Source organism: Penicillium antarcticum (genome assembly GCF_028974205.1).
Source record: "Penicillium antarcticum strain IBT 31339 chromosome Unknown utg000005l_segment0_segment0, whole genome shotgun sequence".
Taxonomy (NCBI): Eukaryota; Fungi; Ascomycota; class Eurotiomycetes; order Eurotiales; family Aspergillaceae; genus Penicillium; species Penicillium antarcticum.
Window position 1 is genome coordinate 2,907,381 of NW_026695303.1, and position 17,967 is coordinate 2,925,347.

Genomic DNA, 17,967 nt, shown 5'->3' on the forward strand with positions numbered 1-17,967 from the left:
TTCGGATTTGTAATGACATATCAAAGGGATCATATGCATGAATGCTTATGTTGGATGGAGTACGGAGTACACGTCGGAACTGAATCCGCGTCTAAGAAGAGTTCAAACTAAGGGGTACAAAAGGGTAGAGCATTGAATGTTTAAATGGTAAGAGTCAGATCCGATAATATACGCTCAAAAGTCCATAATAATCGTATACTGTACGGGATACAGGGCGGCCCCTGAGCCCGCGCAAAAATCATCACGATCCGGGAGGGGCGGTGTGGGGGAACTAGTCGAACTAAACGACGCCCTTAAGCAATCACAATTACGCCACTGGAACTAGCGGCTCAGGATGTGGAGTTTAATGCCTGCGCTTGCTTGCTGGGTTTAATTATTATCTGCATTTCAAAGAAGCTGGACTTGTGATCCATCCGAAGGGGGAATCATCCAATGAGAATCCTTGCGAATAGGGAAATTGGACCGGTTTGGTCGCTTTGAAGCGACTCAATGCTACTTGGCTTGTCAACTTGGCAGACCCTTTTGGGATCTGATCGACGTTATCCCCTTTTCAAAGTGGACGACTGGACGACTGGACGGGCTGTTGTGTTGGTCCGGCACCTATAAGGCGATCATCGTCCGCTTCCTCTTCTTCTCTTTTCTCTTCGTGCATAGTATCTGTTTCAATCTGTTGTGATTTATTCACTTGTCTCTCTTTTTGCTGTTCGCAGCGTCCATTCTTTGATACTTTTGTTACGCTCTTTTAAGAATCCTCGGATATCTACGTTTTTTTATACACGATGAAGCAGTCCCTTATCACTTCCCTCGTCGCCCTCGCGGCCTCCTCTGTAAGCAGAGACCCTGACATGTTTCATGAATGTGGAGCTAATATATCATGAACTATAGGGTGTTCAAGCCACTGAGAGCTTGATCAGCGTCCCCGTTGGTCTCTGTACTGGTATCCTCGGCGAGGCTGAGTGCAAGCAGCAGAGCTCCAACGGCGGTCTTATCAACGTCCCCGTCAACGCCTGTGTTGGTGCTCTTGGTAAGGCCAAGTGTGACCAGGCCTCTACCGCCAGCTCCGATGAGGGTTCTTTGATCAACGTCCCCATCAACGTCTGCCTTGCTGTCCTCGGCGAGACTCACTGCAACCAGAAGGCCGACACCAACGGTGGCCTCATCAACATCCCCGTCAACCTCTGCCTTGCTGTCCTCGGTGAGGCTGACTGCAACCAGCAGACCGGTTCCGCCACCACTTCTGGCGCTGGTGCCTCTTCCACCGGCTCCTCCGGCTCCGGCAGCCTGATCAGCGTTCCCGTCAACCTCTGCGCCGCTGTCCTCGGCGAGGCTGAGTGCGAGCAGAAGACCGCCTCCTCCGGTGGTCTCATCGACGTACCCGTTAACGCTTGCGTTGCTGCTCTTGGCAAGGCCAAGTGTGACCAGATCGCTGGTGGCTCCTCCGGCAGCGGCAGTGGTTCCGGCAGCCTGATCAACATCCCCGTTGGTCTCTGTGCCGCCGTCCTCGGCGAGGCCGAGTGCAAGCAGAAGACCGCCCCCTCCGGTGGTCTCATCAACGTCCCCGTCAATGCCTGTGTTGCTGCTCTTGGCAAGGCCAAGTGTGACCAGGTCGCCGGTGCCACTGGCAGCGGCTCCAACGGTGGTGGTCTGATCAACGTCCCCGTCAACGTCTGCGCTGCCGTCCTCGGTGAGGCTGAGTGCCAGCAGACCTCCGGCTCCAACGGTGGTCTCATCAACATCCCCGTCGACCTTTGCCTTGCTGTCCTCGGTGAGGCCGAGTGCAACCAGGGCTCTGCCTCTACCACTACTCCCGCTGCTGCCTCCTCCACCCCCTGTGACACCATCACCTCCGAGCACATCGGCAGCACTGTCATTCCCGGCGCCTCTGAGACTCCCTCCGCCGTTGGCCCTACCGGTGCCTCCACTACTCCCTGTGACACCATCACCTCCGAGCACATCGGCAGCACTGTCATTCCCGGCGCCTCTGAGACTCCCTCCGCCGTTGGCCCTACCGGTGCCTCCACTACTCCCTGTGACACCATCACCTCCGAGGAGATCTCCAGCACTGTGATCCCTGGTATGCCCGTTCCCTCCGGCTCCGCTCCCTCTTCCGGTGCTGCTCCTTCCGTCACTGGTCCCGCTGGTCCTTCTGGTGTCTCTCCCTCCGGTGCCTCCACCACCCCCTGTGACACCATCACCTCCGAGGAGATCTCCAGCACCGTGATCCCCGGCATGCCCGCTCCTTCCGCCCCTGCTGGTCCCTCCGGCGGTGCTCCTTCCGGTCCCGCCCCCGCTGGTCCCTCCGGCTGGTCCCCCGTCTCCTCCGGTGTCCCTCACCCCACCGCTCCCGCCATGTCCTGGTCCACCCACATCGTCACCAGCACCGTCAAGGTCTGCAACGCCGCCTGCTCCTCCAAGTCCATGATGATGTCCAAGTCCATGAGCGCCTCCAAGTCTTCCTCCACCGCAATGGTCGCCCACACCTCCCCCGCTGCTGGTAACGGCAACGGCAACGGTAACGGCGCTGGTGCCGGCTCCTCCGCCACCGGGGCTGTCGCTACCCCCTCCTCCAGCACCGTTCCCTTCAACGCTGCTGGCCGCACCACCGTTTCCGGCCTCGCCGTTGTCTTCGGTGCCCTCTTCGCTGCTGCTATGCAGTTCTAAATGTTAGAATAGACTTTGGTTTGTCTATGTTCTAGCGTTTTGTTCGCTGCATTGTTTTGCTAGAAGTGGGTCTCACGACGTTGTTGTCAACCACTGTTGACGTTCATATTTTGTTTCCCTTCTTGTCAGATATCCCAGTCTTACTATATTTTATCTTCTATTTCAGTGGCTTCAATCGGCCTGAACATAGTTCTCATATAATACTACGATATACGTCCTTTGATTTGTTTATTTTGTAGTTGTCGTAGCATAATCAAGCCTTTGTATATAGAGGCCATCAGTCCGTTCGTGCCAAAACCTTTGTATGCTTTACAGAATCTTGCCTCGCTGTCCTCGGAAATGGGCCAGAAGCCCCGATAAAGATGCCTAAGTAAGGCGAACAGAATAATGAGACGGCACACTAACTTCGAGGCTTTCTTATGAAAATATCCAGGTTAATACTACAAATCATTGTCTACAGTACAGTTAATTGGATGTAAAATCTAGAGGGGTATATAGTTATACTCAATGGTTGAACTAGTACATACGACCACAGGGTGTGGAGAACAGGGCTTCCCGTCCGCTCAGCCGTACTTAAGCCACACGCCGGTAAGTTAGTAGTTAGGTGGGTGACCACTAGCGAATCCTTACTGTTGTATGTTTTTTTTTTGGATCTTTTATGCTTCTATCTGAATATGCGGGATATAATTGTTCGGGAAGGGGTTTAGATATCTGGATTTAGCCAGGGAATTGCAAATTATAGGAGCTAGTTACATATATACGTAGGGTTGGTACCAAAGCCGGTCTCAAGTAGTTAGTCATAGTTCATTAGTTCAAGATCTCCGAATGATTTCACTAGCAGTCTGTCTTATTAGCTCGCTATGACTTCCCCTTCCTAGCGCCCAAGATTACTTTTCTTCCCGCTTTATATCGTTATCTGTATCCTCTGCTCCTTTGCACCAAGTGCTATATGGCTGTCAAGGTCAAGACCCCAAGCTATTGCTTGAATCAGCGAAGTTGAATACGATTTTGCCGAGTAACATGACTAGTTGGACGATATACGCCGTGTGATTTCACCCCACGGTGAGGTAGAATAATAAAACCTACGTATCAATATCTGTTAAATAAATCGCGAAAAAATAACTAACAAACAGTCTTCTAAAAGCTAGGTATTCTAAGTTACGAGCTTGTTGAACATAATGCTGTTGTTAGAAACTAGGTCGCTATAGATGTAATCCGTTTCGTACAATCAGAAGGAAGAGTACCGCGCACAAGTGTACATGTCTGGAGCGAGATAGTCATCGACAAAAACGCAGTCATAGTTGGAAGCAGTTCTAGCTTCGGTGGCCTCAATGGACACTAGCCATAATCATGTCCCGTATAATAAAAAAAGGAAATCCAAAAAAAACATACAACAGTAAGGATTCGCTAGTGGTCACCCACCTAACTACTAACTTACCGGCGTGTGGCTTAAGTACGGCTGAGCGGACGGGAAGCCCTGTTCTCCACACCCTGTGGTCGTATGTATTAGGTTCGCCATTAAATGTAGTCATATACCATTATTTAAATACATTGCGGCTACATCTGCTAAACAAATAAAGTTTATAATGACTGTATTTAGCTGATAATTCCATGTGTTCCATATCGTTGGTAGATAATCTTGATACAATGTATATAATTATCAGAAAAAAATGGAATTTAGAGTTACAGTCGTGATGGACTTGGAAGCCCAGGGAGATGCACGGTATATATATAAAAACAGGGGTCACAAGTCCTTTTACCACACCCACCTTTACGTTATCACCATAACCAACTCGAAAGCCCCAAGAAACGGGAGAAAAAAAGAGACAGAACTAGAAGCTTCACTCCAAGCGTTTGGTGTAAAGTGCACTGTACACAGTTATCATTCTCCGTCGTACGTATGGAGGCACCAAGCCATGGCTAAGGCGCTCTGCTCTTATTTTCCGGCGTAAGGACTGAGTTATTGCATTTAGGTTGCTATCGTATCGTCCTTATTTTACACCAGACACATAATAGATTCCCACTAGGACTATGTCTCACTCTAAGAATTCAAATTTCCCTCGCGTGGATGTCAATGGAGCCCTTTAGTTCTAGTCAGAACACAACATGGTGCGATGAGCATGATAGAGTTTGATCATTAAAAGCCTGACACAAGGAGTGCAACTTGTTACATAATATTGGCCTCCCATTGAATGATAGAATATATTAAATCGGTTCGGTCGGAAATGGATATCTTGACTGGATCCCGCTTGCGCCGAAAATGCTTGGCACGTGGCGCAGACTACGGTGAATGTGCGGTGGTTTCAACGAATATAGCAACCCTTAATATTAAATCTTTCCAAGGTACTCTTTTGCTAGGTTTAACAACCCAGGGGCTGTCTCTTAAGTACTTTCTTCAGGTCCCTGACAGACATCGGGCGGTACATAATTATCTGCTAGGCTTGCAATGGTCCTCTCTTCGCCAAACGGTCAATGATTGCGACATGCGCAATAGCGTCATGTATGCTGCTACTGAGTTTTAACCTGCTGAAAACCCAGTGCCCCGTGGCCCGGGTGGTTCGTCCAGACACTACCATAGGCAATACAAAGACAGAAGCATTCGGCGGTCTGGACCCTCACTGGACAACCGAACAAGAGGAGCCTAGGCTTGCGTCTGTTCAATATGCGACTTATTTTGACTAACTGTGTAATGCGGTAGGTATCAAAGAACACAAACGAGCTAGCCAAGGTACTATGCATACCAAGTTCCATGCGTTTGCTCTGACCGAGTACACGCGCGTACTGGTGTTCGACTCGGATTCCATGGTGCTAGACAACATGGACTTCTAATTCCTCTCACCTCTTGCCCCTTTAGCGGTTCCTCGTGCCCACAGCTCAAAGACAAGGATGCTAAAATCAAGGATCGGATATTCGGATCACATCTGATACTCATTCAGCCAGATGAAGACAAATACCGCCGTATAATTGAGGAGGCGATATCGTCGAGAGCCTTTGATATGGAAGTATTGAACCATCTGTTTCGCGACTCAGCGATGATTCTGCCGCATCGTCGGATTGCATTGCTGATAGGCGAGTTCCGTTCCAAATATCATGACATTTACCTGACGGAGGATAAGATAGCGACTATAGAATTATCGACTGAAATGTCTTCCCAATTTGAGATTGATTGGAACGGGAACACAAAGCGAAAAAAAAGTTCCCATCGAGAACTACTCAGCCTATGAGTAAAACGTTGGGCACTAAACACGATTGATATAATGCTGAAAATTGAATATAAAATTTAAATATTCAATCAGAAAACATAAAACCTCTATAAAGCAAAAGCAAAAGCAAAATGAAACCCTTTTCCTTCGTCCATCGTCAACTCAAGGTTTGTTCAACTGCTCATTGCGGAAGAACATAAAGAAACCAACAGGGATCGCCAACTGACAAATCAAGGCAATCCAAAACCAGGGCTTCGAGATACCCTCAATAATGCCCGCCGAAAAGTCGGGGAACACATCTCCAGGTCCATCACGATCCGGAGCAGTAGACCGAGCAACCAAAGTTGTCACTGTACCGATCAACTGCGCAGCGCACAACGATGCCGCAATATGGATTCGCGTGAGTGTCTGCAATAGAATCATACCGAATCCTACTCCTTGAATGGAATCCAAGACTCCTAGCCATAGCCAGACTGCTCGGGCACCGATCGCGTATCCAGTTGGACCGCCCAGCATCCACGGCACCCACCAGCCGATACCAGATGTGCTCCAGAGCATCTGTGCCCACCGTGGGGCGCCGAGTCCGATAGCGAAGATGGCCATGATCCAAGAATGACTTTTGGATCGCCAAGCCAATATCGCCAGGAGCACATACCAGACTCCGAGGAAGAATGCCACGGCAAGCAAGAATATCGCCCAACGTGGCACGTACTTAGATGCCCAGAGATAATTCCAATTTCGTTGGTAGGGCATGCTGAGAAAGTAGTTCTGTAGTACCACTGATACTGAGAACCAGATGATGACCTTGCGTCGGAGGATGCTCTTGTAGAAAGCTGGGATCTTGCCAGGGGTCTGACGGTAGTAGCTGGGTAGCCCGGCGAATAGGACCACTGAAATGCCGAATAAAAGAGCAGCTATCGGCATCGTGATTGCTGCGACAGCGCCCGCATTCTCAAGAACCCCTCTGCCATTTCCTGAGGCGATATCAGCGCCCCAGAAGAAGAGTGCAGCGATGTAGAGATTCTGAGTGCCTTGAATGATGCAGGCGCGGTACACCCAAGATTCAATCTTTGAACCACCTGCAAGAGGGTTAGCGAAGAAATGATAAAGGGTGTGGAAAGACCACGTACAATCATCTCCAAAATTGAGCGAAAAGAACATATATCCACTGGAAGAGCCAATGATGTAGAAAGCAGTGGCAATGTGATATGTCCAATCTTGGCCATTGCCCTTGGGAACAAATGCTGCAATACCAATAGTCAAAAATGCCAGACTGTAAAACACAAAAGGTAGAGAAAGTAGATAAAATGATGGGATGCGCCGGAATGCGAGCCACCAACAACAGGTTGTGACAATATAAACACTTCCCAGAAGATAGAGAGTGATGGGGCTTGAGCCTGATGGCGAGGTAAGTAGTGTAATCTGAGATGAGTTGGCGGCCATAATCTGACCCAAGGCGAGAATGATGGAGTAGACTGGCCAGTCAAACACGCGCGTCAACAACCAGCGTTGGATCAAGGGCGGTCGCTTGAAAGCTGCAGGTCGCAAGAGTTCTTGCATTGACAATTCCTCCCAGTTGGATGCATCGTCATCGATATCATCGTCTTGATCATTGAGAGATGGTGATCTTCGAGATCCCAGATGGGGCGAAGGACTGTGACTGGATATACGACCCAGCTTGACTTCACGCACGCTATCAGACCATTCTTTTTCACTGTTTACGATAAAATCCTCAATGCAAAGTTCAGTTTCCGAGTTCTTGCCAGTCAAGCGCTGCAACATGCCCTGAAAATACCGCGCATATTTGCCATTTTCGTCTTTGAACGTGGGGTCTGCAGTCTCCAAGGAGAAACTTTGACGAGTTCCCTTGATCTGGTCCACGCTCAGGACCGAAGAGGACCTCAGCCTGCCCCTGGTCGAATGAGCGTCATGAATTCCCAGACCTGCTACCGCCGAAGGCTGTGACAAAGTTGTCACTGAAAGAGATCGGCCTCGTCGCCTGTCGTCAGTGTCGGTAACAGACGACGAAGGGCTATTCTGCCCTTGCCTTATGATTGCCTCGGCTGCTTCCGGTGAGATAGGCTGTTCATCGGGATCCGCAATTTCTTCCAGTCTCGGAGTCAATGCAGTACCTTCATGTAAGACAGTTCGTCTAATTTGATGACCCGGGCCAGCCCGGACGCCCAATGAGAGCGTTCGCTGGAGACCTTCACCAGAAATCTGTGCTGGAGTCCTGGGCATTGGATTCATCTCATCAAGGTTCGGACTTGCAGTTTGCGTCGAAAAGAATGATATTTGACTGAAGCTGCGCGAGTAGTGAGTACTCGATCGCTTCTTTCGTGAAGTGTCATTTTCCTGCTCATGCATACGAATCGATTGCGCTTGCAGATGATCGAGATCTTCGACCCACCGAGCCACTGGGAAGCGCTGTTTAGCTGAGCTCGCTCGCATCATCGCGCGGTCTTTCAGCTTTGATCCGATAGCGCTTTCGATTGCCAATTTGAATTGTTTCTGGAGATGTTTCACTGTCATGGACTCAACGGGGAACCACCAGCCGGGCATTTGACCAAGACCACCGACCAAAGCTCCAACACCTAGTGCTCCCTTTCGGCCAAACTCCACCGCCACAAGACCAAATGGCTCGTCTCGCGATGGTATAAGAGCAAATTCAGCTCCCGTAAAGATGAAGGGAGGTAAGGCAGTGAACTCGGGCTTCGAGCATACTCGGCCGGGGTAGAGATTCATCATCTCTTCCAGCTTGAGCGCGGCGAATTTGCCGTACATGTCAATGACAGGGCCGATACAAATCAGCTGTACATTTGAATGCTTGTCCAAGATTGCTGGGAAGACATCGGCGATCAGATCAACACCTTTCTGAACTGACCACCGCCCGACGAACACAAATAATTCAGCGGTCGGGTCGACTTTTAGTCCAGCCCATTTTTGCGCCTTGGAACGATCATCACCACGAGACTTTTCATACGCCTGGTCAACCTTAATGACCTGGTTAGCCTCTGTCTCAGGATCCCATGGCTCTGTGTCGGAAGGATCTGGGTTAGGAAGCTTGCCAATCTCCTTGAGACCCCAAAAGATAGGATATCGTGCATAGGAGCGATCGCCGTATTTGTTTGAAACTCCCACTGCACCAAATCCACGCTGGTGCACTCGAAGGTAACTAGCTCCCGCATGAAGTAGGTTAAAGACCTCGCCAAATTGCACATATTTGCGGATCATAGCAATATCGAGGTTGAAAACCTGGCTGATTTCATCCAGCTCTTTCTGATCTCGGAGTGGCCATAAACCCTGGAACTCAGCGTTGTGTAGTGACAAACAACACGGAATAGTATTTGGAAGGAGGTAGAGCGGTGCAACTGCACCATGGTAGTCGTTTATGTGATAGATATCGATGCAGTGAGAGAAGCGCTTGACCGTCTCAGCGATGCAGCTGTTCCAAGCACTATAATAGATCGCGCTATGAAGGTCGTCCATTCGAGGGGGATATGGCTCTGATTTCGTTTGCTGACGGAAAATGGGGGCATCTAGAAGGACATACGTAATGTTTCGCAGCTTGTGATATTGAACCTGGACTTCGTAGACGCTGTCGACGATGGTGACGGACATAGGCTCGGCTAATGTGTCGATTGGATAGTCGACTCCCCCGACGCATGGAACCACCCAAATGATGTCGTGGTGCGGAAGATTCTTCCCCATGAGCTGGGCCATCACGCCAAGTCCACCAATCTTGATCTTGATCTCCCAATCCTCGATGTCGTATTCCAAAGTTGCCAGCAAGACTGTTCGTTTCTTCTTGGAAGAGACTGAAGCAGCCAATGGGAACATTCCTGTGGTAGATGCCACAGTTATTTCTGTCATCAATGCTCCTTTGGTTTCTTCGCCGCTCAATTGCTCAAATCCTTGACGTGGGCGGAGGAACGCAGGTAATATGTGAAATGGCAGGCTGGCACCTGTGCGGTTGAAACTGATGTTGTAAAATGCACCCATGTAAATCAAAACGCTGAGTCCCGCAGTGAGTACTGGAAGAAACCACAACAATACATAAATGATCTGTTGGTGCAGGCGCAAACCGGAGGGCACTAGCTCAAATTGCATATTGCCATCGTCCAGTTCCATTCTGTAAGCCATGTATGGTGCGGGCGGCAACTCAGTGAAGTTGACAATATTATCGGCGACAGAAAGAGAGTCAGGCTGAAGCCGATTTAGTCGACTGCTGTTCAGGGTGTCTCCGAGCACGAGAGTGCGATCAAGCTCCTTGTCAGCATTGAGACCCCAGACATTGACTTGGAATCGCGAAGGCCATTCAGCCGACAAGTGGAATTTCCATGTGCCCTCCTTGCGATCATGTGAGAAAGCGCTTTTGAGGCCGATGTCTTTGCCAAAGCGATTGAAATCTCCAAAAGCGAATAGGTGAGGGAATCGCCTTGGAGCTGTGTCTTTTGTTCGTAAATCCATGCGTTGAATATGTTGAGCACTTCCAGCTGCTTTGCTCCAATACTGAAGAATGACATGATCACCATCCCATCGCTGTTGCTTTGTACCGGACCATGGTAGAGTATTGATTCGGCTTGAACCCCCATCATAGGATTTCCATGGACTCCACGAGCTTTCCCAGTTTGTTGAATACCGCCACTTGTCTGCACCGGCAGCATTGTGATGTACCAAGAAGCCATCATTCTCCATGAATTTGGTGAGGCCAGTGTTTGTGTAGTTTGCCGACATGGGAAATATCATGGGATTGTCTTTGCGCCCGATGCGGAACATCAACCGATCAACAGAATTTGTAGACCGGGCCTTTGTTGCCGTGGAGGCATTTTTGACGTTAAGAACATGTATTCCATGGGTGACATTGTCCAAAGTTGCCTTCCAGGCCCATGCGCTTGAAACTTGACCAACGTGCTTCAGAGCTCCTGGCTTCACCGTCTCGCAGGAGATGCTCTCTGTGTTGATTTTTGGAATCGTCTGAGTCTCTGTAGTTGATGAGATAGTAATGCTTTCCGTCACCATGTCACAGTCGAGTTTCTCTGAGAACCGTAGTTCTATGTCAACGCTTTGCTCGTCAACGGCCGTAGTGTTCGATTCAATCCGAGCATCGTGTCCTGGTGCAAATGCGGTCATCACCACGGGCGGATGAACCCATTGCGCCTTTGGGACGTAGGCACGGAATTCGAAAGGACCCAAAGTAGCTCGATCAAGGCAGCCGTTGAAATCTTGGGATCCATGAATCTCTAGCCTGATTTGAGTGGATTGCAGAGTAATCTCATCGTAAGGCGCTAGCAAATTCCTCACTTTGCTTCCTCCTTCAAAAGGGGCAAGGAAGCTGTCGGTAGGTGAGTTGCAGTCAAATTCGTACGACACCGAAGTATTTTCGTTATGATAGACGAGCCAAATTGCAGTCTTGCTGGTCGGGTCTAAGTCATTCACGCCGGGGTACTGATCACGAAGAACACTCCATATTCCCAGTTCTGTTACAGTGCCACCAGATCCAGGAAGGGTGACATTGCGGGTATGCTTGGAGAGACTCTGGAGATAGTAGCCATCCTTAAGTGATGGAAGTTGTTCACGGAGATAGTAGAATGACTTGATGATGTTGCGCACTGGATGTGTGGGATCCCGGTGGTCCGTTCCCACCTTGTCGTCGTGACACCCTGTCAATGCAGCCTCAACTGGAAAATCATTGTACTGACTTGACCCGAGTCCGTAGCATCCCTGTATCTGCCAGGAAGGTGACGAGGTGATCGGCTGCCGACCGAATATACCCAGCGGACTCGTACTGTCGAGAATGTAGAAATCTTGCTCTTCACCCCAGAGTAGGAGGGGGATGCCAGGTAGATGAAGGGATGTAATGAACTGCCCTAACAACATCTTTGCCGTTCCCTGTCGAATGGATGGCCAACGAAATGTATCTTGGTTAGCAGTTCCCATCATATGCCTAGGATCGAACTTCCCAGTGTTGACGTTGACGAGATCATTAGTTATCAAGATATCGTTCCAAGCATCGACGAAGTCAACACGAGTATCTGCTGGTGCGGTGAAATTGCCATCCATACCAAGAAACCTAGTAAGAGCACGATAGATGCCGTAGTGAAACACTGCCGCATCAGCCGCGTGTCCCTCTGGCCGCCGAAGGAAATATCGATCATCTGAAGCATTGGTGAGAGAAATGCCTTCAGTTTGATTATTGGGTCTCATTTCTGGCTCGCGTCCGCGACCAAGATAGATCGATGCGTAGGAGTTGCTCGCAGTGAACTCGCCCCCGATGAAGAAGTTGTCCTTACCCAGGCGAGACGCACATTCCCGAATAGCCAGAGAGCTGATTGCAAAGGCATCCACTGTGATTTGGCCTGCTTTGTCAAAGCGGAGCGCATCAATGTCGAGGGAAGTGATAAGCATGCAAGTGAAATGCTCGATCTTTTGTCTGACCGATGGAACCCATTCTCGAAGCCGATCTTGCACCAAGGCAGCTTTTGCAAGAGACTTTTGCCAGTCAGGCGCGAGGCTAACAGAGTCCATGGCACCATACTGTTTATCTTGTTAAAATTCAGAGACGAAGAGAGGGCTCAGTCGTTCACTGGAAGACACTGACCTGGTCAAAGTCACTATCATAACAGCCCTTCAGTAGATTCAGGAACTCAGTTTCATTTCCAACGGGCACTCCCACCTCGGAATAGAATGTGGGATACTTGCAATCTTCCTTGTATTGATTGCTCGGGGAGAAATCGAAATATTGCTGATTTTCTTTCCAAACTGTCCTGTATTCAAGTGGGTTCAACGGCGCGGTGCTGTTGAGAAATCCTTCAAACCCGAGCAAATCCGCCATACTAAGAATGTCAATTCGGTTCTTCTTGAGAGGAGATCCAAGATACATACGTTCCGTAGGTGCTGTCCGCCATTACATACATCCCTCGTCGGTGAATTTCATCGATCGCAGATCTCCACTGTTGGATAGTACCATAGTGTTTGTCCAGCAGACTGAAGTCTAAGGGCTATTTCCGGTTAATAGAACATACTGCCTGCAAACAGGATTGCCTACCGAATAGCTATCCGACTTCCAAGGAAAGTTGACAAAAGGGGTACCAGCAATATAGACTCCCTTCAGACAAAGACTATTGTTAGTTTTATTCATTACAGGCCTATAGAAGCGTTGCTTACCTTGATTCCAATGCCTTGTATATAATCTAAATTCTCCTTCAATCCATCCATGTCGCCTCCAAAACGATACTGGTTTGAGAATGTATCGGTCTCGAACACCGTTCCATTGATGTCATTGTTTTCCGGATCGCCGTCAGCAAATCGATCGAGGAAGAGTGTATAGAAGGGAAATCGCCAATTTGAAGGCGACGGGTTGTACTTATGCTTTGGCCATTTGCCCCAGTAATCAAGAACACGCTTTGCAGTCTTGTTCTCATTAAGATTGTAGTCAGCCAATTCTTGATCATAGTGCAGACCAAGCACCAACTGACTGAACAGGAGCACTAATAGGCAAAGTACGCCCATGGCTCCGATTGTCAGACCCATCTTCTCGCTAGATTAGCACCAATTAAAACGATAGAAACCCAATATTCTTTCTTTGCCATATACCAACAGAGGGATGCTTGGGGTTCTATTATATACCATACCGTATCCCAGGCGCCTCCTATCATGCAAATCAGCACAGAATCCTAGGGTGCTTTGACCGCCATTCTTCTGTAATCCTCTGTAATGCGCCTAACTCATCACATAATATTGAGGCGCAAGGCTGAGGCTCAATCAATGCCTCGAAACTAAAAAGTCCCCAAGACTGGATTGTGGCCAGCCTCGCCTGAGGTGCAGAATCTTACAAATGCACAGATACCGTTTCCATGCATAAGAACTTCCCGCCCCCAATTCTGCGCTGTATGGGACAAGTCAAATCTAATTCCAAATTGCTTTCATAGTCTTTGACACTGGAATTTCTGGCTTTTCTGGCATCTCGCCGCAGGTCGCTCCCATTAATCATAGCTGATAGACGTCTTGCGGCTCCAAAATAACCTAACCCAAATCTAGGAAACGCTTAGTTGAATAATGGGTTGATGGTAACGATTATAATTTGCTCTAATCGCATTTTGCCATGCAGATGATTGCAGGAAAAGAGTATACCGAATCGTTGTTACTGGGGGCGAGGGGCGATACTTAGTTGGCTGGGGTAATCCCCAGTCCCCGTATAGAAACTCTTAATATACTTTAATTTATAGTAAAATATTCAAACATGGGCCTAGGCCGTGCTTGGCAAATCTGACATTCGTACATTTTGGTATTATTGCCGCTATACTCAGCGTAAGAAGATTATATACGAACACGACTTCTTGGCTTGCATGTGGAAGATAGCGATCAAGCGATTTGATGCTCAGGAATATCCATTAAACTTTGACAATAATTATTTCAAATGATACGGATGCTTCTTCTGTATTTTCTTATTCTTTGGTGCCTCCGTTCTGATGACCGGTGTTCAAAATGTATGTAGGTAAAGTTTGTATCGCCATTCAAATCAATAGCTGGCTTACATTCATACGAATCCTGAGAGCCCGAATCTATATGAGGTATCAATAAGCAAAGGAAAAAGAAGTCTCCGCCACCCTTTGGCCTTATCTGGGCTGAGCACATGTGTATCAAATTAGATGCTCAGCTGGTATTGATGGTATGCAGGCGATGGTGGTCATGCAACACCTCGTACTCCGCCAGCCTGGTCGAGAATATCCAGGATCGTGTGATAGAAGGCGAATCTTGAGGCCATAGACGGCTGGATTGATTTCATTCCACCAGATGCAATTGAAAAATCTTTTTAGACAATTTGGCTGCCATATAGAGCTAGGTTGACTTTGCCAAAGAGTGCGGCCCAGACTGAGGGCGAAGATTAACATTTGTGTTAGCGAAAGATGGTATGTATCAGACAGACCCTCTTGAATATGAATTCGTCTTTCTGGGAGGCGAAAGCCGCAAAGCATTATGATTTTTATCATCATCCCGAGGTTTTACATGGCCTATGCTTAAGATAGTTTGGTTAAATAACTTATTGCTTCGCAAAATTTGCAAAAAAAACTCAGATCATAGAGAAAAAAGAAGGGCTGAAAAGACTAAAAAAAAACATACAACAGTAAGGATTCGCTAGTGGTCACCCACCTAACTACTAACTTACCGGCGTGTGGCTTAAGTACGGCTGAGCGGACGGGAAGCCCTGTTCTCCACACCCTGTGGTCGTATGTACTCAGTATTTAATTAAACAGACCTATGTAGGAACATGCGCAGATAGATTATTCTCAAAATCCATTGCATCCGGCACACAATATAAGATGTCATGGCACTGTCCAAAAAAAAAAAAAAAAAACACATATGATGGCTTGCGGGCAACTTTGGGATACCTACCGTAAGAAGTTCACGAAAACTTGAATCGAGCATGCGCAGTAACTGCCATTTCCGTCAATTCTAATGTTGTATGACCTCGGATTCAATCCAGAGCCCTCTTTCCGATAAGCCATGTATGACAAAAATGCAGACTTTGAATATCGATCTGCTCGTTCGACTAGCTATGGCCATGATGTGCGGCCAGAAGTATGACGTGACGTAGCCTTGCATGATTACCGTATGCATAACAACTACCTCGGTCAACACCTTCGGGAACTTCTTAGAATCTTGACTCGGATATTGAAGAGATATTTTTGATTGACATGGCTTATAAAAAATCCAAATCCAAGTCCACGGTAATCTTGTTAGCCCTTGCTTCCACCATCAGTCTACAACTTTACATTGAAGCTGTACCAGGAAACACAACTCCAGCATGAAAACACAATTTGCGTGGATCAGCAAGACACCTCTGGGAAAATTATCGCAGTTACTTGTTGGTCAAAGATCACGGCTTTCTTCAGAAGAAGTTGAACGAGCCGATGGCCTTAATGAGACTGAGTGAGTCCTCGAACCTCACTTGATATGTACCAGGTCTAAATTTCACCCATTGATAGCACCAAATCATCCGATCCCATCATCATATCTTGGTCTGGGCCAGATGATATTGACAACCCACAAAACTGGCCCAGACTTCTCAAGGCATGGGTGGCTGGTGTAATATCGTGCGTTGCTTTCTATCCGACGTACAGAAAAGTAATCAAACTGACAATGACAGAGTATACTCTTTCACTGTGTACTGTGGCTCCTCAATATTTGTGCCTAGTTATGAAGCAATGATGGCCCAATTTGGGCACTCAAGAATCGTGGTGTCTCTTGTGTTGGCACTTTACGTCGTGGGATGTGAGCACTTCGAAGCATCTTCCAACGCTTTGTACCGAACACGGAACTCAAACTTTGTGTTTTTTTAGATGGTATCGGCCCATTGTTATTTTCTCCACTGAGCGAAATCCCTTCGATCGGACGCAACCCACCTTATGTCATATCCTTCGCAATATTCGTCGTCATCTCGATCTGTCTAGCTGTGCTTGACAATTTCCCTGCGATCGTTGTGCTTCGGTTCTTTCAAGGTTTCTTCGGTAGTCCATGCCTGGCGACAGGAGGCGCAACTATATACGATATCTATTCAGTATCGGCAGCCCCTTACGGTATTTCTATCTGGGTAGCCTGCATCTACTGCGGCCCAGCAATAGGACCTCTTCTTGGCACACTGGCGGTTAAAAATATAAATTGGCACTGGCCATTATGGCAGATTGCCATTATGGGAAGCGCAATTCTGTTCTTCATGATGTGTTTCCTCCCAGAGACATCTTCAAGCAACATTCTTCTGCGTCGAGCACACCAGCTCCGCAAAGCTACAGGCAAAAAGAATATTGTTGCTCCGAGTGAACTAAAGCCGATGAAAGTTTCAACACATATCTCCCAATCGTTGATTCGGCCAATGGAAATCGCAATCAAAGACCCTGCGATAGCCTTCGTGTGCATCTACGCTTCATTCATTTATGCCATTTATTACTCCTTCTTTGAAGTATTTCCGCTGGTATACCAAGATATTTACAAGATGTCAGCCGTTTCATACAGCTTGACATTCCTTGCTATCGTGGTAGGATGTCTAGTTGCCTTTTCTGTCTACATTCTCTACCAGCGTCAGGTGAGAGAATCACAAGAAGGATTGATTTCAATGAATCGGCACGAGAAAAATCTCGTTCCTGCTCTTCCGGGCGTGATACTAACACCTGTCGGCTTGTTTATCTTTGCCTGGACGGCACGAGAATCTATCCATTGGATTGTGCCCACTCTGGGGATCGCGATTTATGCTGGTGCCACCTTTGGTGTTTTCCAGTCCATTTTGACATACCTCCCAATTACATATCCGCAATTTGTGGCATCACTCCTTGCAGCGAACGACTTTACACGGTCAGCTACGGCGGCAGTTCTTATCATTGTCAGTACTTATATGTACGACGATCTTGGAGTTAGCAAAGGTGTGACTCTTTTGGGGAGCATATCCGTCTTAGGTATCGCTGGCATGTGGTTATTTTGGATTTTTGGAGCCAGCCTAAGAGCAAGGAGCAGATTTGCATCCTCGTAGGGAGAATGCGTTCGGTACACTTTGTCAAGATCCTATTCATGGTGGTGAAAAGATCATAGAATAAAAAAAATAGAAAAATAGAAATAGGCCCTAAAAGGCCCACAAAAATAATTCCATGTATTCTATCCCTGTTCCTGGAAAGACTTTCTATACAGGTCATTGCAGATTCTATACGCGCTCGTTTACTCGGACCGCCTTGCAACCACGTTGTAACATTCCTTACGATATCAGAGCCCGGAACGGCATAATTTCCTACATAACTGGCGACATTATTTAAATTGCTTGCCAAGTCCAAGTGTGTACCATTCTATATCGGATCACGCTATACTATAATTATCAATCTGCCTCGGCGTACACAGGCATCAAAGGCTTCCAGAAGGTGTTATTGTTGCATATAGCACGTAAGGCATTAAATGGGATGCTCTTACTCGCTCAAGATCCCACTTGCTGGTTATATTGATTCGTCAAAAGATGGTCAAACTGCGCCCTTGGGGTCACGTATAACTAAGTTTATACGTAACTTCAGCATAACATGACGCGAACAGAAGTGACAGCGGTGTATATTTAAGTCAGTAGATG

At 47.8% G+C, this 17,967-nt stretch overlaps 3 protein-coding genes across 3 annotated transcripts; 2 read left to right on the top strand and 1 right to left on the bottom strand.

Annotated features, from left to right (window-relative positions):
- Positions 1-779: 779 nt before the first annotated feature.
- On the top strand, positions 780-2,661 carry N7508_005754 (uncharacterized protein; the record flags this gene model as incomplete). Its single annotated transcript, XM_058463820.1, has 2 exons — positions 780-827; positions 886-2,661. 2 exons carry the CDS (start codon positions 780-782, stop codon positions 2,659-2,661), a joined length of 1,824 nt encoding a protein of 607 aa, XP_058320298.1.
- Positions 2,662-6,026: 3,365 nt separating this feature from the next.
- Positions 6,027-13,397, bottom strand: N7508_005755 (uncharacterized protein; the record flags this gene model as incomplete). The annotated part of the gene is made up of 6 exons (XM_058463821.1): positions 6,027-6,943; positions 6,995-12,401; positions 12,466-12,700; positions 12,750-12,865; positions 12,913-12,972; positions 13,032-13,397. 6 exons carry the CDS (start codon positions 13,395-13,397, stop codon positions 6,027-6,029), a joined length of 7,101 nt encoding a protein of 2,366 aa, XP_058320299.1.
- Positions 13,398-16,075: 2,678 nt separating this feature from the next.
- On the top strand, positions 16,076-17,388 carry N7508_005756 (uncharacterized protein; the record flags this gene model as incomplete). Its single annotated transcript, XM_058463822.1, has 2 exons — positions 16,076-16,139; positions 16,208-17,388. The coding sequence occupies 2 exons, from the start codon at positions 16,076-16,078 to the stop codon at positions 17,386-17,388; spliced, it is 1,245 nt and encodes a 414-aa protein (XP_058320300.1).
- Between the last annotated feature and the right edge of the window lie 579 nt (positions 17,389-17,967).